Source organism: Equus caballus, chromosome 2 (genome assembly GCF_041296265.1).
Source record: "Equus caballus isolate H_3958 breed thoroughbred chromosome 2, TB-T2T, whole genome shotgun sequence".
NCBI lineage: Eukaryota > Metazoa > Chordata > Mammalia > Perissodactyla > Equidae > Equus > Equus caballus.
The window spans coordinates 33,122,918-33,147,052 of NC_091685.1; the positions used below are offsets into that span (position 1 = coordinate 33,122,918).

The following is a 24,135-nucleotide window of genomic DNA, read 5'->3' on the forward strand; positions in this document are numbered from 1 at the left end:
CTCTGAACCCGGGCCCATCGCAGGCCCTGCCTTACTCCTCCCTGTGCAGCGGGGAAACCGGACTCACCAGAAGGGCAGCAGCCGCCCCGGCGTGACCGGCCGAGCTGGTGGGCGAAAGCAGAAGTCCCCAGCCAGCCAGGGAGGTGTGGGATGGGTCAGAGCGCTCACTCGCTCCAAGCCTCAGTTTCTTCCTCTTTAAACAGGGATCACACATATCTGGTGCCTGTAGGGAGGCCTGAGTGAGGTCACGAGTGTGTGTGACGTGCCTGGGGCAGAGCCGTGTTCAGCAAACGGTCCCTTTTGTCGCCAGTGCAGCTTGTGTCAGCCGACCCTTCTCTGGGCCAGTGTCCTTGCTGGTGAGCCTGCACATCGGGCCTCCGTCTCCCACAGAGTCAGGCCCATCTTTCCTCCGGCTGGGCCGCGGCTGAGGCTGTCCACAGTTTGCTTCCTTTCTTGAGCCTAGACCCCCTGAGGCGGGGGTCGCCCCCCTTGCCTCTGGTGTCCTCAGCCCCCACTGCCTCTGCCCCACAGCCTGTGAGAACCAGCTCAGGGGAAGCTGCTTTCTCCGCTCGTTGTGTTTTGGGGGCACTTGTAGGACTGATAGGATTTGGCAGCCTTCCCCACAGCCCACCTGCACCAACTGGTGTCCCTCCTCAGCCGCCACCCGACGGGCTGCCCTGCCCCCGGCAGTGTGGTGCCGTCCTCGCTGGGAGAGCTCCCCCCAGGCCACAGCACACACAGCGGAGAGGGGGTGGGATTCAAATCCCATTGGCCTTGGACAAGGTACTTAGCCTCTCTGTGCCTCAGTTTCCTCATCTACAAAAGGACCTTAAGAAAAGTGATCTTAGGTTTGTTTCACCTCTGTTTCTTTGCAGGTTCAGTGAGGTCACTCTTCTGCCTTGTGCTCAGTGGGAATGGTTTCTCCTAATTCCTCCGTTCCTAGTGAGCTTCCCTTCTTCCTGAGTCCTGGCGCCATACTGTCTGCATCACCCATTTGGCGTGGACTAAATATCCTCAGGTTACATTCGTCGAATAAATGACAGGCACTTCTCCTCCTCTTGTTTTTTAACTTTTCTCATATCGTGTGTGTATGTACAACTGAGTTGTTAGCTCTTGAAGGAAAGGACTCTGCCTTTCATATCCCCCGCCACCCCCCACACACTCAGTGAAGAACCTGGGAGGTATTCAGTAATTATTTTGTCAAATAAATGAATACATGAATGAGTGAACAAATTTGTTGAACATTGGGATAATAAAAAAATCAATGATTGTTTGTGGAAGGAAGGCCTGATTAAGAGAAACACCTTCATTCTGGGCACATTTTAGGCGTCTAAATAGAAGTCTTATTTTACAAGCCGGGAGATCGTAAATCTACTGAGATCCTTTCTCCTTGGGGTCTAGTGACTATCCGGTTCCAAATCTGTTTGGTCAGGGCCGGGGTGGGGCCTGGCACCCCAGGGCCCCAGGCCACCTGCACTGTGTTCCCACAGCCTCCTGCCTACCTGCCCTTCACTGGCCTCTTGTCCTTGACCCCTGCCAGGAACCCCCTCAGTGTGCCTGAGCGAGGCCTGCATCTCAGTGACCAGCTCCATCTTGAGTTCCATGGACCCCACAGTGGACCCCTGCCAGGACTTCTTCACCTACGCCTGTGGCGGCTGGATCAAGGCCAACCCCGTGCCTGATGGCCACTCACGCTGGGGGACCTTCAGCAACCTCTGGGAGCACAACCAAGCCATCATCAAGCACCTTCTCGGTAAGCGCCCGGGAGGACCAAGGAATGGGGCGCAGACGAGGGCCAGTTAGAGGAAGAGCTGGGCAGAAGGGCAGGACCGCGGGCCCTGGAGTCAGTGAAGCCGCCTACTGTGGAGTGTGTGTGACCGTCTGCGCCGTCGCTCAGGTGTGATCCTGAGTGAGTTGCTTGTCTCTGAGCCTCAGTTTCTTCAACTGTAAAACAGAATGAATGGTACCCCAACTGCAGAGTTTTGTGAACTAGAGAGCACACGCGTGAAGTGTTAGCATGGTGTCTGTGGCGTACAGTAGGTGCAGCAGAACTGGTAGCTGTAGTTGTTGCTTTGTGACTTCAGGCTGAGGCTTCGTTTTTGACTAGTATTGATTGTGAGTTTCACAGGGCGTGAGGATAAGGAATCGAGGCTGAGGAAACCAGATCAGATTTTAAGGTTGTGAGCAGATAAAACTTAAGCCAGAGTTTATCTGAGAGTTACTCTTTGGAGGCGGGAATCTCCTCAGCCTCATGGTCATCGGCTGGCATGAGCCACCTAACCAGAGTTCTTCTCTTTGCACTTGTTAGGCCTCTCGCACCTCTAGTTGACCTCGGTGTTGGTGGTTTTTGGTTTTGGTTTTGGTTTTCGTTTTTTTTTGCTGAGGAGGATTTGCCCCAAGCTAACATCTGTGCCAGTCTTCCTCTATTTTGTATGTGGGTGAACACCACAGCATGGCCACTGACGAGTGGTGTAGGTCCATGCCCGGGAACCAAACCCAGGCTACTGAAGCAGAGCGCGCCAAATTTAACCAGTAGGCCACAGGGCTGGCCCCTCAGTGTTGGTGGTTTATCCATAGATTAGAATTCCACGTCTGCCTTGTCTCAGCTGTATCTCCAATTAATGTTTGTTGAATTAACATCTGCCTGCTGGGGTCCTCCTCCACGTGAGATCACACCCCCCATGCTGTCACATACAGAGGTCCTGACTTGAACTCCTTAGCAGCCAGGACCTTTGCTGTCTCGCTCTCCTGCTGACCCCTGCCCATCTTAAGACCCTAAATGCTGGCAGAGGCTAGATCATGAAGAGCCAGTCAATTAATCCATCTGTGACAGAACTTAGAGTTGACAAATACTTCCTAAGTTTCTAAAAAACCCTCAAGATACTCAAAAGTAGGTAAAATAGAAGAAGACACCTAAAAGGGGACAAATCTTCTCAAAGGGACAGAAACCTTCGTATGAGGTAGGAAAAGATTCTAATTTGACAATTAGGGGTTTAAGGCAACTGTGTCTTTAGATGAAAGTGGAACTATGCAAGCCAGGGTAAGGAGACCTTTCCTTTCTTTCCCACCCAGCCCCTGGGGGCACGGCTGCTGCTGGGTGAAAACCACCCACTGTTCCTCCCTGGCCCCCAGCAGCTCCTGGGCAGGGCCCCTCAGCCACACAGCCTCCTGCTTGTCTCCCTGAGGGTCAGAACAGGGTATGGGTGGAGGTGGGGCTGCAGGAACCCGGATGTCAGGAACAGCAAAGCCCCTGGCTGCTTTGTGCTGCCCAAGTGCTTTTGAAAGGGGACAGACACAGCCTTTCACTTCAGAACTAGAAGCTTAAAAGGCAGCTATGTCTGTGGCAGTGAGACTGGAAACTCCAGGTTGTCCCTTCCTCAGTGCTGGGGGCTTGGCAGGGACCATCAACCAAGGCGGGAGAGCGCTCCAGGGAGAATAACAAGATGGGCTAGCACCTCTGCCTCAGTCACCAGGCCCTGGGTTCATATCCTGGCTCTGCCACTTACTGTGTGATCTTGGGTCAGTTACATAACCTCTCTGGGCTGCTTCTCTCATCAGTACAATGGTAACCGTGTCTCCTCCAGGTTATGAAAATCAGATGGGAACATCCATGTAGAGTGCTCTGCCTCGGCCTGGCGTGTTGTGGTGGCTGCTGTTTATGTAGCTGTTACTGTTACTGTTCACCATTGAGCTTTGTACAACACTTTACAGAGCTCTTGTGTAGATGTCGTCCCTTTGACCCTGTGGGGTGGGAGCTGGGAAGCGATTGTTCTCCCCATTAGATAGATGAGAAAACTGAAGTCCAGAGAGATCCCCAAGACAGCTAGTAGGTGACAGTACTGGGACTTGCTTGGCTTCTGGTCCCATGTCCTTTCCCCTGTGCCACATCGCCTCCTTCAGTGTCAGGCGTGGGAATGACCCCCTTCCCACTTTGCTGGAGAAGGCCAGCAGGGAGCGCGGAGCATCAGGGTCTGCAGGAAACGGGGAGAGAGACTGATGTTTGTTGAGCGCTGCTGCGTAGCACACACCATACCAGGCTCTTTATATGCACTGCCTCCTTAATCCCCGCAGCTACCCTGGCACTTAGGGATTGTTGTACCCATTTTATCGATGAGGAAACTGAGGCTCAGAGAACTTAATTAAGTGACTTTGTCAAGGACACACCACCAGTCTGGAATGGAGAGGGGCTGGGGAGCTGTGGGCACCGAGAGGAGACAGGGGAGGAGAGGTGGACGGGCCCTCCCACTTCCCAGGGAAGCCCAGAACTGGCCCTTGTATGTTGTACCCATGGGTCCTGATCCTGCTGCTTCTGGGGCTCATTCTTATCAGGAGGACCTCGGGGCTGTGCCAAGGCTGAGTCCGTCCCCCTGCCCCGCCCCCCAGGAGGCAGGCCCCTAAGGAGTGGCCTCCAGTCCTGGGCTCTGGCCTGACATCCACCCTGTCCCTGAGGGTCACGAGGTGGGTGGGGAGCTGCCCTGAGCTGGGCATGGGCCAGCTAGAACTGTGTGTTCAAGTCCCTGACCACGGGGCCAGGGTCTGGTGGCGTCAGGAGGCTGGACTACAGGGTTTTGAAGTCAGGCAGCCCCGGCGGGCTAGCTTATCACCTCCGTGGCCTCGGACAAGTGACCCGGCTCCTCCCCAGCTTAGTTTATCTGTAAAATGGGAATAACGGCACCACCCGATGCACAAGGTTACTGTGAGTATCGGCTGGCATGCGATGGGTCAGAGCACTTAGCACGGAGCCTGGGGCCTGCTAAGTGCTCAGCAAAGGAGAGCTGCCCTTTGCAGCAGTCGTAGGAGCGCTCCGCCTGGACTCCTCCAACAAGCTGTGTGACTGCAGAGAGGCCACTCAGCGTCTCAGGGCCTCAACTCCTCCCTGCAAAGTGGGAACTAACTCAGAGCATCAGTAGGGATGTTCTAAGGAGTCATTGGGTGGTCGAAGAAAGCGTAATGCTTATTTTATTTCTCTAGAAGCACTGATGTGGACCTAGTCATCAGGGAAGGAGGCCCGTGGCGTATCCATGACCATGCTGACTTGTTTACTTGTACTATTTTATTTAAGCCTGGAGTAGGCTGTATCTGCCCACTGTACAAACGAGACTCATACATACAAAGAAAATGTATTTCCTAGGAAATGGTGGAGCTGGAGTTCAGCTCTGCAACCGTAGGGCCTCAGACCTGCATTCTTTCTCTGCGGACTCCGCTGAGTCAGATTCCGCACACGGAGGTCACAGAGCACCCAGAAGGGTGGTTGGCCGACCTCCTCTCCCCCGTGGCTGCTTGATTGAGTTCTCCAGGCTGGGCAAGACCTGCCCAGGCCTGATGAACATAGAAGCTGGGGTCACCCTCATGTCACACTGACAAGGAGCTTCTCCAAGATGGCATCTCCTGGCATCCCCAGCTGAGAGCTAGTCTGGAAATAGCCCCTCCCCTGTGGACCTTGATACCTGGAAACCCCTGAAGGGCAGGAAGCAGTGAGTGGGGGACCAAGAAATGCAGGAGCGTGAGCCACTGCATTCCTGGGCATGAGGCCAGGCTGCTTTCAGCTTCCAAGACAAAGGGGAGGGCCAGCAGGCCTCAGGAGGGAAGTGGAGCTGGTGGGGATCGGAAGATGCAGGGAGGTGCCCAGGCTGTCCAAGCTGGCCTGGGAGTGGGCTCTCTAGGTGGAGGAAGAAGGAACATTCAGAGTGCCGGGGAGGATTGTCAGCTGGCTGGACAGAGTATCTGTGCCACCAACTTGCTGTGTGACTTGGGCGAGCCGCTTCTTTGTCTGAACAGAGAATCCGCTCTCACGCCCTCAAGAAGTCCAGGCAGATCTGTAGCAGGTGGACTGAACTGGGCCAAGTACCACCCTGGCGTGTCCTTGCAGCCCACTGGCTGGAGGGGGGTGACCTCAGATATGTGAGACATAGATGCCTCCCCCAAGAGACCCTCTGCTGCCCACCCAAGCCGCCAGCTGGGGCGCTGTCCTCATCAGCTTTGAGGAGACAGGAGTGTGGCCTCACTTCATCAGGCGAAGGATGCAGCCAGACCTTGTCCCCTTCTGCTGGGCCTTCTCTTACGCTTTCCCCCCTGTGCTTTCAGCACAGAATATTCTGCCATCTAGAGTACCTGCCCGTCTCCCTCCCAATCCCGCAAGACTTTTCTCAAACCTGCCTCCTCCGTTACGCCTTCCATGGCTACCAGAGGGCCTCTCTGGGCTTGAGCTCCAATTATATTTTGTGTCCCTGCCATATTTACTATACTTTATAATATTAATGCATGCCCGAAAATTAATGCCTGCTTGTTGTAACAACTCGAGCAACACAGATTCCATAAAGGAAAAGTTAGCAGTCTCCACTCCTTCTACCCCGACGTCAGTCTCTCTGAGAAATACAGACAGAATCCTTCTAATAGCGTTAAATTTGTCTGTGTCAGTGACTTAGCAATTAATCATGTTATCTCTTCTATTTTTATTTTGATTTGTTTTTCCAATATTTACAGGCTGATTTAGTTGCATCTTCCTATGCATCCTGGAAACTATGGTCAAGCATCTGAAATGCTTTCTGTCCAGTGTCATGTGTGCAGCAGTGGGCCCTTCTCTCACGTTTGGAGAAAGGCTAAATGGATTGACTGATTAATTGATTGGAGGATGGAAGGGATGTCCAGGGTTTCCTAGGGCAGCTGGACTGCTTCAGGTCCGTCCAGCTCTGGTTTTCCAAGCCAACCTGCAGGAAAGGAAAGGAAGGGAAAGCAGAGAGACCTTAGGCTCCAGTCCTGGCCTCAGCCACTTGCTTGTGTGACCTTGGACAAGTCACTCAGCCTGTTGCATATAAATTGGGCATGATACTAATAAGGGCCACTGCTGAAAACTGTTTTGACCACACACATGCACAGCCACACCCACACACGGAGGAAGCAGTTCATTTTCTCAGGGAGAATTAGAATGCCCAGTTCAAATTCCAGCGTGCTGTGTATTACGTCAGCCTCCCTAGGCGAGTTCCTTCATCTCCCTGGGCCTCATTTTCCTTCTCTGTGAAATGGGGTGATGGTATCCATGTCAGGGGGTCAGTGTGGTGATGGAAAGATCTCAGCGCGGGGCCTGGCCCACAGTAGGCCCCAGTAAATGGTAACAGTAGTGTCATGATTTTTGTCCTTCTGCAGAAAAAGGCGCCTCCTTTATCAGCCCCCCGCTTCCCCTCGCAGGAAGGGGCCCCTGAGGCCTGTGACTATCTGAATTGAGTCTTGGTTTTATCTAAAACAAACGCTGGGCCTGCCCTGATGCGGAGTCGGCGCCCTCCTGCTCCTGGCCAGACGTCTCATGCAGCACAGGGGGCCGCAGAATTCCCAGGAAGGCCGTCCCTGCAGCCGGCAGCTGGGCGTTTGCTTCCTCCCGGGCAGTGACGTGGGAAAGGGTGTTCCAGTAAAAACTCCCAGAGGAAGAAGCGGGCCGATTAAATGGTGTGCTGGCTTTCCTCTCTGGGACTTTGGGGAAGTGACTGAGGAAATTTCTGGAACTCCAGGTCCCTGAAAGGAAGTACCCAGGCATTTGGAAGCCCTGTTGTCTGACCCTGGACTGCCAAATTATTTCCATACCACGGGGGGCCCTGCAAGTGCCGCCATCTCCAAAATATGGCCCCCAGCTCAGTCCTCAAGCTGCCCTGCTCCCAAGGAACTTTCTTCTGGGAAGTAAACACAGGCAGGGGTGTCTTAAAGGAAAGCCAGCTTTTCCTAACGAGAAAACCTCTGTGGCTGATTTCACTTTGAAACCAAGCCTCCTCCCTCAGGCTGACGTGCCGGATGTCTTTCTCTGTGGAGCTCCCAGAACACTCCTTCATTCATTCACTCAACAATTAGATATTGTACACCAGCTGTGCGCCAGACATCGCTAGGTGCTGGGGGCTGTGTAAGGAATAAGACAGTCTTTTCTTGTGGAACTTACGTGCCCTCAGGGGAGACAGACAATGAACAGATAAATGAATAAACAATAATACGGTTGTGAAGAGTTCAGGCTCTGAAGACAATCATGGAGGATGCGGGGCCTGAGAGAGAAGAGGTGGCCAAGAGGGGTGGGCTTCCAGAGGAGGGGATATTTGAGCAGAGACTTGAATTCAGTGAGAGAACAGACCCCATGGATGTGAGGGGAAGAGTGTGGCAGGCAGGAGGAACAGTGAGCATGGTGGCTCTGGGGCAGGAGCGTGGGAGCAAGAGGGAGAAGAGCGGGAGACGAGGTGGGAGGTGGGACCTGGGAGGGGGCAGGGCCTAGATCACCAGGGCAGCGTCTCAATGTTTTTTCATTATCGCCGCCTCCTAAAATTTTAATACCACAGGTTTACTGTATACCTGTTTATGTACTGTATGTATGCATAAAAAGAGTAAGAGGTTTCTGCCCCCTAAGAACTAATTCTCTCCCCGCTTGGGGGCAATGTTGCCCCTGTTGAGAATGAATGGTGTAGGACCTTATAGGCAACTTTGTTTTTGTTTTTTTTTTTTGAGGAAGATTAGCCCTGAGCTAACTACTGCCAATCTTCCTCTTTTTGCTGAGGAAGACTGGCCCTGAGCTAACATCCTTGCCCATCTTCCTCTACTTTATATGCGGGATGCCTACTACAGCATGGCTTTTGCCAAGTGGTGCCATGTCTGCACCCGGGATCCAAACCAGCGAACCCCGGGCTGCCGAGAAGCCGAATGTGCGCACTTAACCGCTGCACCACCAGGCCGACCCCAGGGCCTTATAGGCAAATTTTAAGGAATTTATATTCTCAGTGCCTATTTGAACTAATGGTAGTTCAAGACAACAGCTCTGTGAACTCACCAGCCTGGGGTCCACTTGGCTGTCCAGTAGACGTCTCCAGCTTAAACCGTCTAAAACTGAACTACTCATTCCGCTCCCTGAACCTGCCCCGTCTCCAGCCTTCCGCATCTCAGTTAGCCACAACCCTTTGCTCAGGCCAAGGAGACGTGGCAGCACTCTTCGCTCCTGTTTCTCTCCTGTTCCCACTGCCTCTTGTCCTTTCTCTGCTGCCAGCTGGCCCAAGCCCCCGTCATCGCTCACCTGGTCTGTTGCAGGGCCTCTCACTTGGTCATTTCGCTCCTGCTCTTATTGAAGAGCTGGGTGGTAGGTGAGGAAGCAGGAGATGAGGGGGAGACTGTCCTGTGCGCTGTCCCCGTGGGCTCCGTGGGCCAGAGGGAGGTGGTGGAGCCGTGGAGGAGCTTCAGCTTCTCCGGGGCTCCTGCCCCAGCAGCGTCCGCACGGGCATACAGGGGTGTGAACGCTAACTCCTGATGGGGCCCACGCCCCTGTCCTTTCCCATCCCACCTGCCTCATTTCTCCCTGTGCAAGTCTCCAACAGGCACTGGCCGCATTGCCCTCTTGTCCCTGGATACAGCATCCTTCCTCATCAGAAGGGGATACTGGCTCCGTTCTTTCAGCAAACGTTGCTGAGGGCTACTGTGTGCCCCTGGTGCTGGGGGAGCAGGGATGACTAAGACAGACTAGCAGCCGAGGCAGCCCAAGCACAGCCCCCACGGCCACACCATGTGGAACTCGTCCATCATGCCCAGGGCTGAGGCGAGGCTTCGTGGGGCCTCCCGGGCTATCGTCCCTCCAGGTCTCCAGGGGTGTTCTCCTCGCAGCATTCGCCCCCTGTGTAATCAGACTATCATAGCTGTGATTATTGCATTGCTCTGCATCTCGCCCACCAGGCTGTGGGCCTCACGCGGGCAGAACCGTGTCTCTGTCGCCCACTGCATCCTCCACACCCAGCCCAGCAGCTACCAAACCACAGGAGCTTCATGCACATTTGTGGGGCAATGAGTGGACGTGACACCCAGGGTGTGGAGCTCGGAGGAAGGCAGTTTGGACCAGGGGCAGCCCCTCAGGGCCGGGAGGGGACATTCCCTCTGTGGGGGCGCTCCCTCTCCCAGTGATGGTTCGGGGATTGTTTGCAGGGGTACCTGGAACTCACTGTCACGGGCACAGCCAGGCTGTTCCTTGGGAGCCTCTCTTTGGGCCTCTTATCTTGGTGGCCTTGAGGCACAGGGGAGGGACATGCCAGGCCCTCTCACGGCCAGAGCATACGGAGCACACCTCCCCTGACACTGGCCTGGCTTTCCAGGGCCATGGTCAAGCCAGATGTGGACGGTGAGACGCTGCTTCTGGGGTCTGGCGAGAAATGACGATTCTGGTGCTTTCCCTTCCAAGAGCCTAGTTGCTGGGAGGTGTTGTCATGGAAACAAGGCCCTGGGAGGCAGGTGGGGAACCCCCCTCCGCTTTCCCTGATGTTCCGCTTCCTGAGTCTGAGGAGCAGGGAGAAGTCCCAGCCCTCCCCACTGCTGCCCTCCCCCTGGGAGGCCCCTTCTCATTGCTCCAGCCGGACGTGGGGGACACGCAGGTGTTTCCAGGGTTGTGAGTGCCCTCCGTGGCCCCCGTCACGCAGGCCCCCGGGCCTTTGTCTCCACATCTCCCTTCAGACTAGCTCAGGCTGGTCCCATCCCTCTTCAGGGCTGTCACCCTGACTTCAGCAGGACAGCTGATGCTCTGGCCGGTGAAAACTGTGCCACTGTTCATGGTGAGGAATGGGGGGCGGGGGAGCTCTCGGGGCGAGGGCTGAGAAGGCTGGTTGGACTGTCAGGAATGAGTCCTGCCCCTGGAAACCGGCCGCACCGAGTGGATTTCTTTCTCCAAGCGGCACACCCTCGTTTCCTTGCTCTTCCTCATACTCTCCAAAGGCCCCCAAACCCAGGGCCCTTTCCCCTCATTTCTATGGTGAATAGCTTTTCATTTTTAAGAGGCAACTCAAATAGAACATTCTCTGCAGGCCCCCTTGACCCCACCCCACGAAAGGGTGTGACTTTTCTCTGGGTTCTAAAGCCATTTGCATTAATCAGAGCACTTTTATGTCTCGTGGTCATTTCTTTGCATGCAGGGAAGTTCATGGGGATGTTGTCTTTTGTGTCCCCAAAGCTTGCATAAAGCCAGCACAGTAGTAAGCATCTGGGACCCATTTAGTGGATGAATGGATAAAGTTCTGCCCGGAGAGTCTTCGTGGAGGAGCTGGGGTCTGGGGGAGTCTTTGAAGGAAGCCAAGGAACGAGTTTCAGGGTCTGGGAGAAACGAATTTGAAATGAGGAAAAGTGGCCAGAGGGAGCCAGGGAGGGAACGAGCCAGAGGGGATCGAGGGGACGGGGACCCCAGCGTCTTCTGGAGCAGGGCTCTGAGATGAAGGCTCCGCCACAGGGGCCCTGGCACATAGTAGGTCTTTCGTGACCTGAACAGCAGAAAGTGGTCACCTTCACTGGGTGCGGACAGGACCCTGTCTGGTGCTTGTGAACATATAGGAGCGTGGCCTTCTGCAGGTGGCATCCGGACCAGGGCGCTGAGGGCAGGGAGAAGGGGACGAAGTCTCCCGGGTGTCCCACTGTAAGGGGTTGTGAGGCTGTTTGCCAGGGTCCGGGAAGGGCAATGGCGAACAGCCTCTGGAGTCAGCTGACGGTGTGATGGACATGATGCCCAGCCCCTCTGAGGAGGCGGCGGCCAGTGAATTCAGGATGGACAAGGCCTTTAAAGCTTCTGTCCCACTCCAGTCTTTGTTGCAAGAAAGGTCCTCTGGGATTGGACAACCAAGCTGGTCTCTGTCCCACGCACCATGTGAGGATGTTTGGGCCACGCCTTGACCGGCAGACTGTCATCCTGCTGGGTAGCCTGTGCTGCCAACCCAGGGGCGAGTCTGCGAGCCCAGGGGCTGTCACATACCCGCTGTGACTGAGCTCCTCCTGCCATCTTGACGGGCAGAAGTGTCAGCTCCGTTAACAGCTGAGAGCACCGAGGCTCTCAGGTCCCACCTGGGGCACCCTGGTGTGCCAGTGGGGCACGTTGCAAACTCAGCTGTCTGTTGTTCCAGAAAACTCCACAGCCAGTGTGAGCGAGGCAGAAAGGAAGGCCCAAGTCTACTACCGTGCATGCATGAATGAAACCAGGATCGAGGAGCTCAAGGCCAAGCCCCTGATGGAGCTGATCGAGAAGGTGAGTTCCTCGGGCAGACTTTGCTGGCTCTCCTGCCCACGTCACCTGCCTGCCCCTCGGCTCCCCACCCCGCTCTCAGCTACACAGGGGCCTGGCCACCTCACACCTCCAGCCACCTCGCCCAGCCAGACTATAGACCCTGTCGGGGCTGTCAGTGTGTGTATGCACGTATCTCTGCGTGGGTGGGGATACTGTGTGTGTGTTAGTGGGGAGATGTGTGCCAGCATCTGTTGTGGATGTCTGTCACATGTATGTGTGTCTCTCTGTGCATCTGTGTGTGGGACAGGGGCCATATTTACAGGATAAATGTTTCTCTACGTTGCTGCTTCCTTTTCCTCAGAAAGCGTGTTTGTGCTTGAGGAGGGGTATGTTGTAGAAAGACTAACAGAAAGTCTTGGACCAGAAGCAGGGGCCTCCCCTTCCTCCTGCAGGGGAGGAGTCTTTCTTCCTGGGCACCTCCCACTTGGCCTTGGATGGACTCCGAGGGGGTGCCGCTCAAGGCTGGCCAGGCTGCCTGGCGCACACGGAAGGGTGGCCGTGGATGTTTTCTGACTGTCTTGTGCTCCCTCGAGGCCTTGCCTCCTAGCTTGGCTCTGGGAAGGCATCGCAGCAAGAGTGGGAGCTGTGAGCACTGGGGACCGTACAGTCCTCTCTGGCACAGGCCCCACCTGCCAGCTTATGCTGAGCCAGAGAGGACCAAGGAGATTTTAAAAATCCCAACTCTGAGAGAAACTAGAGCCCATAGCTTATCAACCTTTTGAAAAATATGGAGCCTTTTTTTTCTGTAGACATGATTGAATTTATGTTTTACTAGGAATTACATCCATGTGCTTCAGTATTCAAAAAGAGACGGGCTGGCCCCGTGGCCGAGTGGTTAAGTTCGCACGCCCCACTTCATTGGCCTGGGGTTCACAGGTTTGGATGCTGGGTGCGGACCTGGCACTGCTCGTCAAGCCATGCTGTGGTGGCATCCCGCGTAGAAGAACTAGAAGGACTTACAACTAGGATCCATCTATGTCCTGGGGCTTCGGGGAGAAAAAAACCCTCAAAACAAAAAGTGGACAATCTACGGGAAGTCTCCTTCCCATCCCCGTCCGCAGCCGTCCAGGGAGCAGCCGCCGTGTAGATTCATGGCTCACTCATCTCAGATAAGTCTTTGCTCCATCCAGTATCTCCTGCTCACTGTGCAGAAACCCCTAATGAAGACTGTCCCTTTCGTGTGCTGTTGAGGCTCAGAGAGGTCAGATGCCTGCTTCAGTATCACAGAGCAAGTCAGCCACAGAAGCAGAATTCGCACCCGGATGTCCCCACCACCTCCTCACCTCCCTGTTCCCTCTCCCCCCCCGCAGCTCGGGGGCTGGAACATCACAGGTCCCTGGGACAAGGACAACTTCCAGGACACCCTGCAGGTGGTCACCTCCCACTACCGCACCTCACCCTTCTTCTCCGTCTACGTCAGCGCCGACTCCAAGAATTCCAACAGCAATGTGATCCAGGTGAGCTGGGCTGGGACCCCAGGAAGAGGAAGGACCCTGACCTCATGGCCTCCTGAGTTTAGCACGCGCTGGGGTGGGGGAGACTTGCCCTGGGCGCGGGCTTCTGGTTTCTGAGCCTAGGTTCTTTCTGGAGGCTCCCAGCCGTGAGATTTTTAAGGACAAGAAGCTATGAAAGGGGGAGCTGCCGTCCTTGGGGACGTGGGCCCACAGCAGCGCAGATGAATCTTTGGGGTTCTGACGGTCACTGTGGGCTCCAGGACAGCTGGAGCCGCCTTCCGGTCCCTCCACCTCCACCTGCAGCCTTTGTGGCTCATCCTGGAATGGCTTTGAGTCCATCTCTTCCTGCCAGAGCCTGCCCCAGACGGAGCGTCAGCACACCCAAGGGAGCCTCTGCACTGGTCTCCCACCCTCGGACGCAGAAGTGAGAAACCCAGGCTGGGGGTCAGGAAGCCTGGGTTCCCACCCGTCTCTGCCACTCACTCACTGTGTGATCTTGGTCAAATGCCTAAACCTCTCTGAGCTGCCGTTTCCTTGTCAATCAAACGAACTGTAACAACACCTGCTCTAAGTATGTCAGGTGTGGCCTTAGGCTCTGAGTGTAGCTGTCAGGAATTGACCCTCCCTTACCTGCCCTCAGCAAGCTTTTTACTGGCACCCTCTCCTTGAGTCGTCCTTCCAGCTCTGAAGGGTAGATGTTATTTCACCTATTTTCCCGATGAAGAAGCTGCAGATCAAAAAGGTTTGGTACCTTGACCAAGGTTATACAGCATGTGAGTGGCTCTTAACCACTGCGGCATCTTGGGAAGCGTTGAACGAAATAGAGGTGGTCTGCCAAGGCTGGGAGGTGTTTAAGAGGAGGGTGGCTCTGTCCGGCCCCTCAGAAGGGCCCAGAATCCCTGGGCTGAGCACGTGTGTGGGCAAGAAGGCAGCCCCCATGTGTCTGTCGCCTCCCCAGTGGGCCCGTCCCAGAGGTGGCCTCAGGTGCCAGCTTGTGCTCCTGCTGGGACCCGAGCTGGTCCTGTGCCATGTGCCAGCCGTCCCCAGGGCAGGCAGGGCCGTGCAGCGTGCATGTGCCACCGGAGATTCCCTCTCACTCCCGCCCGTCTCTCCAGGTGGACCAGTCCGGCCTGGGCTTACCCTCAAGGGACTATTACCTGAACAAAACAGAAAATGAGAAGGTGAGTATACCTCTTCAGGGGGAGTGGCTCCTGCACCCAGCCCACCTCTCGCCACGGCTCACCAGCCTCAGTGTCCCCTCAGTGTCCCCCCTGTGCAGGTCTTTGAAGCTAGAGGAGTACAGAAGTGTCACTTACCTGAGGGGTGATAGGCAGTCCTCGCCAGGTGAGGGGGCCCCCAGGCTGGCTGTTTCACATTCTGGCATCGTGGGCACAATAGGAAGGGGACAGGTGTCATTTGTACCCATTCAAGATCAAAGCAGCGATAGCCACCACCATTTGTGGATGGTAGGCCTTTTCTGTCCATCACCTCTGGCCATCCCAGTAACCCTGCCAGTACTGAACGTCTCTGAACTTCATTCACCTCATCTGTCACCCAGGTATTATTTTTACCTTGCCTTCTCCAAAGGAGGGAATAAGGCTCAGAGATGCTGAGTGACCTGCTCAAGGTCACACAGCCAGTGAGTAGTGAGGCTGAGATTCACATCCAGATCCACTCACTCCAAAGCCTGTGACTCCCCCAGGCTGCCTCTCGTGATGTCCAGGGGAGACCTTGCCTGAGGTTCCTCATCTGTCCACTCATTTTTCCACCAACTTGTACTGAGCAAGCGTGTACGAAGTGCCTGATGCTGGGGAGGTAGCGGTGAATGGGACTGGCGTGGTCCTGCCCTGCGGGGCCGAGTCTAGGAGGGGAGGCAGATGTTAATTAACTAACCACCCATTAGGGGCGTAATGACTAATTGTGATAAGTGAGGGGTGAGAAAGGCTCAGAAAGCCTAGCACAGGACCTGATTCAGGTCTGGGGCACGGTGCAGGAGGGCGGTTCAGAAAAGGTGCGTTCCAGGAGCTGAGAGATGGCCCCGTTGCTGGCTTTCATGTGATGAGCGTTCAGGAGGGAGTGGGCTGGGACAGAGGGGCCCGTGGACTTGATCCTGAGGGCCGTGGGAGCCAGCGAAGAGGTGCAGCATTGAAATCATTCTGGAAGCTGTTTCCAGCAGGTCTCCTGGGGGAAGTGCCCAGCCCTCCCACTCCCCACGCTCGGTGCAGCTGGCCCTGCCCCACCCTGCTGCCCTTGTCCAGTGGCCAGTGAGTGACAGCCACTGACAGACTGGGGACGGTGGGTCCCACAGGTGCTGACGGGATACCTGAACTACATGGTCCAGCTGGGGAAGCTGCTGGGCGGAGGGGACGAGGACAACATCCGGCCCCAGATGCAGCAGATCCTGGACTTTGAGACGGCTCTGGCCAACATCACCATCCCCCAGGAGAAGCGCCGGGACGAGGAGCTCATCTACCACAAAGTGACGGCGGCCGAGCTGCAGGTACCTTGGACGAGGGCTGGCGCGGAGGCTGGGACAGCCTCAGGGCTTTGGGACATAGGGCACGGCGCTGGAGGTTTTCACACCCACTTCATCAGATCCTCAGAGCCACCATATGAAACAGGGATGGTTGTTATGCCCGGTTCACAGATGGAAAAACTGAGGCTCAGAGAGGCAGAGTTACCTACTGAAGGCCACACAGCTAGTGACTCCAGAGCTGATCTCTTGCCCTACCCTGGGCTGCTTTGCTGTAACAGCATTTACCTGGGGAGATTCTCTGGTCGTGATAACAATAGCTCACATTACTGGGCATTTCTAGTCTCTCAAGCACCAAACACATCAAACCTGGTGCACAGCCAACAATAAATGTGAGGCGTGGGTTCTGTTGTCACTTCTCCGTTTCCAAGCCGGGAGGTTAGGTGACGTGTTCAAGGCCTCGAGGCTCCTGAGTGGCGGGGAAGCTGGGCGCTGGACTCAGGCTTCGCTTGCTGAAGCTCTGCTCTTCATCACGTGCCCTATGACCTCCTGGAGGTGTAATGGAATTGGGATCAGAATTGCGATGCTCTCTGTAGCTGGGGGTAACCCATCTGAGAAGCCGGCGTCCCCTCTGTAGGTCAGCATCTGCCACGGGCTGCGTCCTGGTGGCTGCTTAGGACTTGAGGGTGGCGAGTTGATTGCTGGCCAGTTCCTTCTTTTCAGTTCTTGGGGTGTTGGTGTCCAGGCTTATCCCAGGCCCCCGGGATTGCTGAAGAACTAGCAGCTGGCCTCGGTTTCTCTTCCTGTTTCCTGCCATCGCCCAGGGATGCTTGCTGGGCCTTGCTCCCCCGCTGGGGAAGATGCCTGGGCCACTTGTGCTGGGGCTCTACCAAAATGTCTCCTCCCCCCGTCTCCACCCTCTGACCAGCTGAGTCCTGCCCATCCACTAGGGCTGGCTCGTTTCCTTCTCCTTTCAGGAGGAACATCTAAGCCCCCACCCCGTTCCTCCCTCTGACAAGTGTATAGGGGCTACCTTGGGGCCTTGCCGTTGATGTGTGCTTCCAGGCCATTGGGGCCACCGACGAGGGAACAGTCCCAAACTTCTTGCTGAGAGCTTTGGGCAAGAGATGCAGAGTGCTGGAGCCCCGGGTGGGCCAAGCCAGGGAAGATGAGTCTAAGGAATGAGTGAGCAGTAGCCGGGCAGACCCCGTGTCCCAAGGGAGGTGCAGCCCACGCAGAGGCTGGGGATGTGGGCACGAGAGCCTCCTTCTGGGTGCCAGCTGCCCTTCAGGTCCCCAGAGGAGCTGGCATCAGGCGGAGTGGTGCCGGGAAGGTTGTTATGGAGACCAGCAGCCTGTGCTGGGCACCATCTGGTGCTGTTTTTCCGCTCTGAGGCCGGGAGGTCACAGGAGATGCCGTTTGTGCAGCATGATTTGGTTTGCTCCAGATGCCCAGTTCTTAGCCCGAGAGGGGCCCCGGCGGTCGCTCAGCCCCCCATAGTGGTCATGATGCCACTGGCTACCACAAAAGTGGAGAAGGCACAGTAGCCCTGGGCATACTGGCCCCAGCATGGCTTCCAGACTCTACCCCGGGTGTCTGAACACCATTGCTTTGCCCTGTTCTTCCAAGAGAAGAAAGGACTTCCTCCCTCCCGGCTGCAGAGCTGCCAGCCGCCGGGAGCGTGTGAGCTCTGGGCTTGGAGTCAGAAGACTGCTCCAGCCCAGCCCCGCCCGAGCCGTGTGACCTTGGACAAGTCACATAAGCCCTCTCCTGGAGCCCTTGGCTCCCTTCCTTGTAAATGGGGCTGTTTGCTCATTCACACCAGCTCTGTTCCAGAACACAAGACACGTGAGAGGCAGCCTCTCATACGGCACAGTGGTCTGAACTTTCCGTCTTTTGAGAACAAGTTGAAAACTATGGAGTGTCCCCCAAAAGAAATGGGCATAGGTACATATAAAAAGAAATATGTCTAACATTTAAAGAGGTCCTGGCCCCCTGAAGCCTGGTGTCCTAGATAGGAGTCCTGGCTGCCCTGCCCATGGGGTTGCGACAGGGTGAGATGAGGCACAGGATGAGATTCCATTTTGTCAACTGACATGCACAATTCAAATATAGTATAGTGATCATTATCAGGGTTGTTCCATTGTTATTGTGATGCTAGCCCATGTCTCCAGCACTAAACCAATTTGATCCATTCCACCTTTGCACAGAGAATGCCTTGTTGTTTCCTGGTATCTGGAAATTTGATTTTATTCCCATATTCCAGGTGACTCGGGGGAAGATGCTGTAGCCTTCACAGTGTGGTTCTAGGCTAGCCCCGCCAGAATACAGAGTGGTTCCCGGCTAGACCCCGGCAGAGTCTGAATTCAGAGCCATCAATCAGACGTTGTTCCATTGCTTCTCTGAGGGCCTGAGGACCTTTCCATTGCTCTCTAGAACCTTCCACACCAAAAGCTGTTTGAGAGTGAGCCCCAGCCTCTGCTCTCAATTCTCCAGCTGGGATAAAGCCTGATAGCATCTTTCTTTTCTCTCCCACTTTGCAAGCCTATTGAGCTGGCTGGTTCACGACCAGCAGTACTCTGGCTGCGGGTGTGGAAAATAGAGCTCATCGCTGTGCCCCAAAGGATTTGAGTCACAAGTGGAATGTCCTTGTTGGTTAAAACAGCCGTCTCCATGGAGACGGACCTAGGCACATGTGTTTAAGTTAGGCATTCGCTGAAGCAATAAAGATTGAAAATATGAAAATTCTGGTATTCAACACGTACCTTATCTCACAGTTGTGGGAATTTAGCTGCACAGAACACCGGCTCTCCCTAAAGGAACAGGCCTGCGCGTTAAGTACAAGGATTTATCACCGCCTGATATCTGTGCCCTGATCAGAGTTCCAGTCGCCTGCAGTTTATGATGCTCTCGTTAATCTTATCAGCAATGACATTTTGTAAACTTGGCGAATTTCCCTGGGGTCTTTGCCAGCAGGTCATGCAGGCAGCTGGCTCTAAGTGTTGAGCCCTATTTGACCATCTCACCTGCACACCCCCACCTTCTGAGCCACAGAAATGTTAAGGGGAGCCCCAGAGTTACCTGCCCAAGGGGCTCCCGCCAGGAAGAGAGGGAGAGCAGATAGACTGGGGAGAAAAGAAACCCAACTTTATTAACAAGCCATCCCCTCGAAGCATGGAGCAGCCACCCCTGGGAGGGGGGATCGTTGTCCCCGTTTTAGAGAAAGACTACGAAATGGCCTGAGATCCCAGAAGTGATTCATGGTGGGAACTCCGATCCAGGTCTTCTGACTGCAAGACGGGGCTCTTCCCAGCTTATCTCGCTGCTGGGCAGGCAGGGATATGCTGGAGCCTGCTGGGCCCGGCTCTTCCCACCGCTGTGGGTAGTTTGCAACAGGCCATGGTAGGAATACAGATCAGCCCCTGCCCTTGCGAGCTGGTTGTTAAAGTTTACCAATACACCGCTGGCTGCAGGCCCTGCCTTCCTCTGTCCTTTGAGGTCCTTCTTTCCCAGCAGCTGGGTTGTCCGTTAAAACCAGAGAGACTAATGCGCCCGTGTTTTAGACCCGCACGTCACCAGTTAATTGTGTGACATCAGGAAAGTCATCTTAGCGCATCTGCAAATTCAGCATCTGTCAAGTGGGAGGTTTCTGTGGCTGCCTCTCTCCCTGAGGGCATCATAGGTATTTGCCAGCAGGTTATAGATTCCTCTGAGGTTATAGATTGATTTTAAGTTATTGATTAATCTTCCCGTATGAAGGCCATTTATAATGCATCTCTCACTTCCTTTATTTCTCTTGCATTTTGCCCTTTTTCAAGGGAACAGAGGATAGAATTTGGAATCAGACAGGCCCAGGACCTCTCTTAGGAGAGCTTGAGCAATGATTATACTAGCTAATCAGCGATTATAACAACTCACGTTGATTGAGTGCTTGGTAAATGCCAGAGGCCATTCTAAGTGATTGACAGGTACAGGCATTTTTGCTGTAACACAGTGTATGTAGTCTCGAAAAACCTTCCATTCTGTAAAATTACAGAACTAAAAATAACAGAACATATGGGAAATCGAGGACCAAAGCAGGCCATGCAAAATTTGTTCAGCTTTGCTTGAGGCCGTTATGCTAAGTGAAATAAGCCAGTCACAAAAAGACAAATACTGTATGTTCCACTTACATAAGGTTCCTAGAACAGTTGAATGCATAGAAACAGAAAGAAGGGTGGTTACCTAGGGCTGAGGCGGGGGTGGAGGCTGAGGGGGAGTAATTGCTTAATAGGTACAAAGTTTCAGTTTTACAAGATGAAATCTGTGGATGGATGGGGTGATGGTTGCACAACGATGTGAATGTGCTTAACGCCAATGAACTGTGCACTTAAAAATGGTGAGGATGGTAAATTTCATGTGTATTTTACCATAATTTTTAAAAAGTTGTGCAACTTCGTTGCCCAGCATGGCTGAAGGCTGCCTCGTGGGAAGTGGAGACCTGAGACCCTACAGACAGACGGGAGCTCTGGGCAGCCCACCCTACGGGCAGTCCCACAGCAAGGGCAAGCTGCCAGAAGCTGAGAGTTATGCAAAGCTGGCATGTGCCTCTTTGGGGAGGGAGCCCCAGTGAGGGGCTCATTTGAAATTATCTTAAAATAGAACTGACCACTTCCTGTGTGTGCGTCAGCTGAGCCGAGGGCTTTTCCTTTCTGGCTGAAGCTTCTCATCCTACTCTTGCTTTCCCAGCTCCATCCCGAGAAAATCCCCTGTGGACCAAAGCAGTTTACACACCGTACGGCTCTCGTTCTCGAATTTACCAATCGTATAGAAGACCAGTCATATAGAAGCAACTCGTGTTACAGAAACACGTGTTGAGTAGAACAGACAGGATGAGCTCGTTAATCCTCACACTAACCCTGTGAAGTGGGTTCTCTTGTCATGATGATCCCCACTTTTCAGATGAGATCCTGAGGCACGGAGGGCTTTATCAGCTTACTCAAGTTCTGCAGCTGGGAAGTAAGAGAGCTGGAACGTGAACCCAGGCAGTCTGGCTCCGGATTCTAGAGGCTTATTCATCACAGGCCCATCTGAGGCTCAGTTTCTCATCAGGAAACTGGGGATACTAGTACCTACTGCCGAGGCTCGTCGTGAAGTCTGCTTGCGTGCGGTGGCACCTGGCCCAGGAGGGCCTTGATGAACAATAGCTCCTCCAGCTCTCATTCCTCCTATTCCGTCCAGTTCTATTTCAAGTTCAGGTTCGGTGTATGGCTCCTTAGAGTTCTATCTACAGCATCTCCGACAAAAGCCAGCCGGCTCAGTTTGACATCTGCCAGTGCACGCCGGACAGCTCCCAGCTCTTTGCTCTGGCCAGTGGTGGAAGGCCCTGGAGACCTGGGCTCTGAGGAGAATCCCCGCCCAAGTCACACCGTCCTCTTCCCTTCCAGGCCTTGGCGCCCGCCATCAACTGGCTGCCCTTCCTCAACTCCATCTTCCACCCCGTGGAGATCAATGAATCCGAGCCTATCGTCGTCTACGACAAGGAGTACCTTGGGCAGGTCTCCACCCTCATCAACACCACCGACAAGTGGTAAGGGGCCCCAGGCAGCCTTTGGGGTCGCACATTGCTGCCCTCTTCTCAGGCAGGGTAGGGTCTGGTGGAGGGATGGCAGACGGACTCAGGACGTGGGCCCTGCAGCTGGCTTTTACAACAGGCGGCAGGGCCCCTCCACCTGCCAGCCTGTCGCCTCGGGCAAGTTTCTTACGTGTCTCAGACTCCTTTTCCTCACGGTACAATGGGGATCCATCAGACAGCGCCTGCTGGGTAGGGCTGCTGTGAGAATCGAGTGAAATAATCCCTGTGAGGTGTTTTAACATAATGCCTACACGGAATGGGACTCAGTAAATGTTAGCTAATATTTTTAGTTAATACTTAAGGGTTTTTTTCAAATTTCAAAGATTTGTTCTAGAAATTTTTGAGAACTATATAAAAAAATTAAAATTACCCAAAACACTACTGTTGATCTTATGGGACGTGTGTGTGTGTTGGTGAGTGTGCATATGTAGAAAGACAGCGTGTATATGAAAAAGATGAATTTTCTAATACATGGTTCCTTTTTTCCCCATTATTGTGACTGCATGTATTTTCTGCTCTCCCCTTGACCTTCATCATAGGCATTTTCCCCATGTCATCCAAATCCTCTGCATAGCTCCTTTTTCATGGCTACATAGTATTCTACTGAATATAAACATGATTGTTCACTCACTCCTTCCCCTGTTGTCGGATGTTTAGGTTGGTTCCAGTTTGAGGCTAGATGTTCACTTCAGTGAACAGCTCTTTGTGCTAAGATGACTTCTGTGCAAAGGTGACAACAGCCACAGATAGTTCTCTGTGCCCTGGGGGCGAGGGCAGTGAGGCTCTCCTTCCTGGAGACCTTGGCCTGGCTGCCAGGGCTTCCTTTCCTGCCCCTCTGATTCTTAGGGCCCCTCTCCAATCTCTGGCCATCTGGCTGGGCATCTCCAGCCCCCTCCTTGCTCAGTAGCACACACCATCCAGGGTGTGTCTCCATGCTGCTGCTTCGCAGTTTCTAGACAAAAGCAGCAAGGCAACCAGCATTTATTGAGCACTTGTGGTGTACGTGTCACTGCACTAGCCACTGAGGGGTTTTCAACAGAAGGCCCAAGCCCCACCCTTGAAGAGCTAAGGTCCCATGTGCTTAGAGAGCAGTAACCAGCCAAACTGGGGCAGGTGGGGAGGGAGTCTTGGGAGCAGAAGGCCCGGTCTGAGCACCCCCTAGAGGCCTTTTGGGGATGTCCTACGACGCTCCAGCCCCAGGGCGCCTCTGAGCCTGCCTGGTCTCCTCTTCCCCCAGCTTGCTGAACAACTACATGATCTGGAACCTGGTGCGGAAGACAAGCTCCTTCCTCGATCAGCGCTTTCAGGACGCCGACGAGAAGTTCATGGAAGTCATGTACGGGACCAAGAAGGTGAGCCTGTGATGTGCATTCCCATTCAAGTGCTGACCACCTACTGTGTGCCAGGTCCTGGGCTGGGGGCTGGTGCGACCACCGTACCCTCCAGGGCCGTGGAACTCGTGAGGGAGGTAGAAAAAGGCAGAGAATGAAGAGGGTGCCGAAAGGGTTTGCCCAGCTGTCCCTGGGCTCACAGCCAGCGGGGGGTGGACAGAAGCTTCCAGGAAGAGGTGATTACACCAAGTCTTAGAGATTAAAGAGGAGTTTTAGCGACTTAGCTGATTTATAGCAAAAGGAAGCTTCTGTTCTCTCCTTTCTGACTCCTCCTTGGTGGCGATGATGATAAATGCTTCCTTGTACAACTCGTGTGATCTTCACATACTGTGAGGTGGGTACCATCATCATTCCCTTTTACATAGGGTGCCCCCAGTACTGCTTCTTCAGACACAGAGAGATGGCTGTGTGGAGTGTGCACCTGCAGTGTTGCTCACCCACCGGGGTCCAGATAAGCAAACTGAGGCTCAGGGCGGTAAAGGGATTTCCCAAGTCACCCGGCAAGGAAACAGCCAAGCTCAAGTTCAGAGCTAGGTCTGGATGATGAGGACTCTTCAGCCCTTTCAGCTACTCACTAATGACAATGATAATAATAGAAGATATTGTTATCAGATGTTTGCCTTTTATAGGCATTATCTCACCAAGTTCCTACAATAGCTCTGTATGCTAGGAATTATTCTCGTCGTCCCATTTTACAGATGAGGAAACCGAGGCTCAGTGAGGGGAGGGGACTTGTCCAAAGTTGCACAGCTCGTCAGTGGCGAGTGGGCTCTCAAACCCAGCACCTCAGATTCCACAGCCCAGACCCCCAAGTCTGCACCACTCAGCCTCTGCTCTGAGGAACCAGAAGTCAAAACTGAGCCTCCTGGGGGTCGCCAGGGCCTGGGGGCGGTGGGGGCGGAGGGCAATGGGGAGTTGTTTAATGGATATAGAGTTTCAGATTTGTAAGATGGAAAGTTCTGGAGATTGGTTGCACAACAGTGTAAATACACTTAACGCCACTGAACTCAACACTGAAAGTGGTTAGGATGGTAAATCTTACATACATTTTACCACGATTATAAATAGGCAGATGGATCGATGGAGCTCCTCCCTGGGGCCAGGCTCCAAGTGTGGGGTGCTGCTCTGACTAATGAGATGCTGAGGGCTGGTGGGGCACA

The 24,135-nt window shown here is 54.2% G+C and overlaps 1 protein-coding gene across 4 annotated transcripts in view; it reads left to right on the forward strand.

Moving 5' to 3' along the window:
- Positions 1 to 24,135, forward strand: part of ECE1 (endothelin converting enzyme 1) — a 104,253-nt gene that overhangs the window by 64,011 nt on the left and 16,107 nt on the right. For all 4 annotated transcript variants that reach the window (XM_023635572.2, XM_070260793.1, XM_023635570.2 and 1 more), the window contains 7 exons: positions 1,541 to 1,753; positions 11,883 to 12,004; positions 13,354 to 13,500; positions 14,613 to 14,678; positions 15,806 to 15,997; positions 21,397 to 21,539; positions 22,822 to 22,936. In XM_023635572.2, the coding sequence (XP_023491340.1) occupies positions 1,541 to 1,753; positions 11,883 to 12,004; positions 13,354 to 13,500; positions 14,613 to 14,678; positions 15,806 to 15,997; positions 21,397 to 21,539; positions 22,822 to 22,936 (998 nt within the window). The remainder of the gene's footprint in view (positions 1 to 1,540; positions 1,754 to 11,882; positions 12,005 to 13,353; positions 13,501 to 14,612; positions 14,679 to 15,805; positions 15,998 to 21,396; positions 21,540 to 22,821; positions 22,937 to 24,135) is intronic.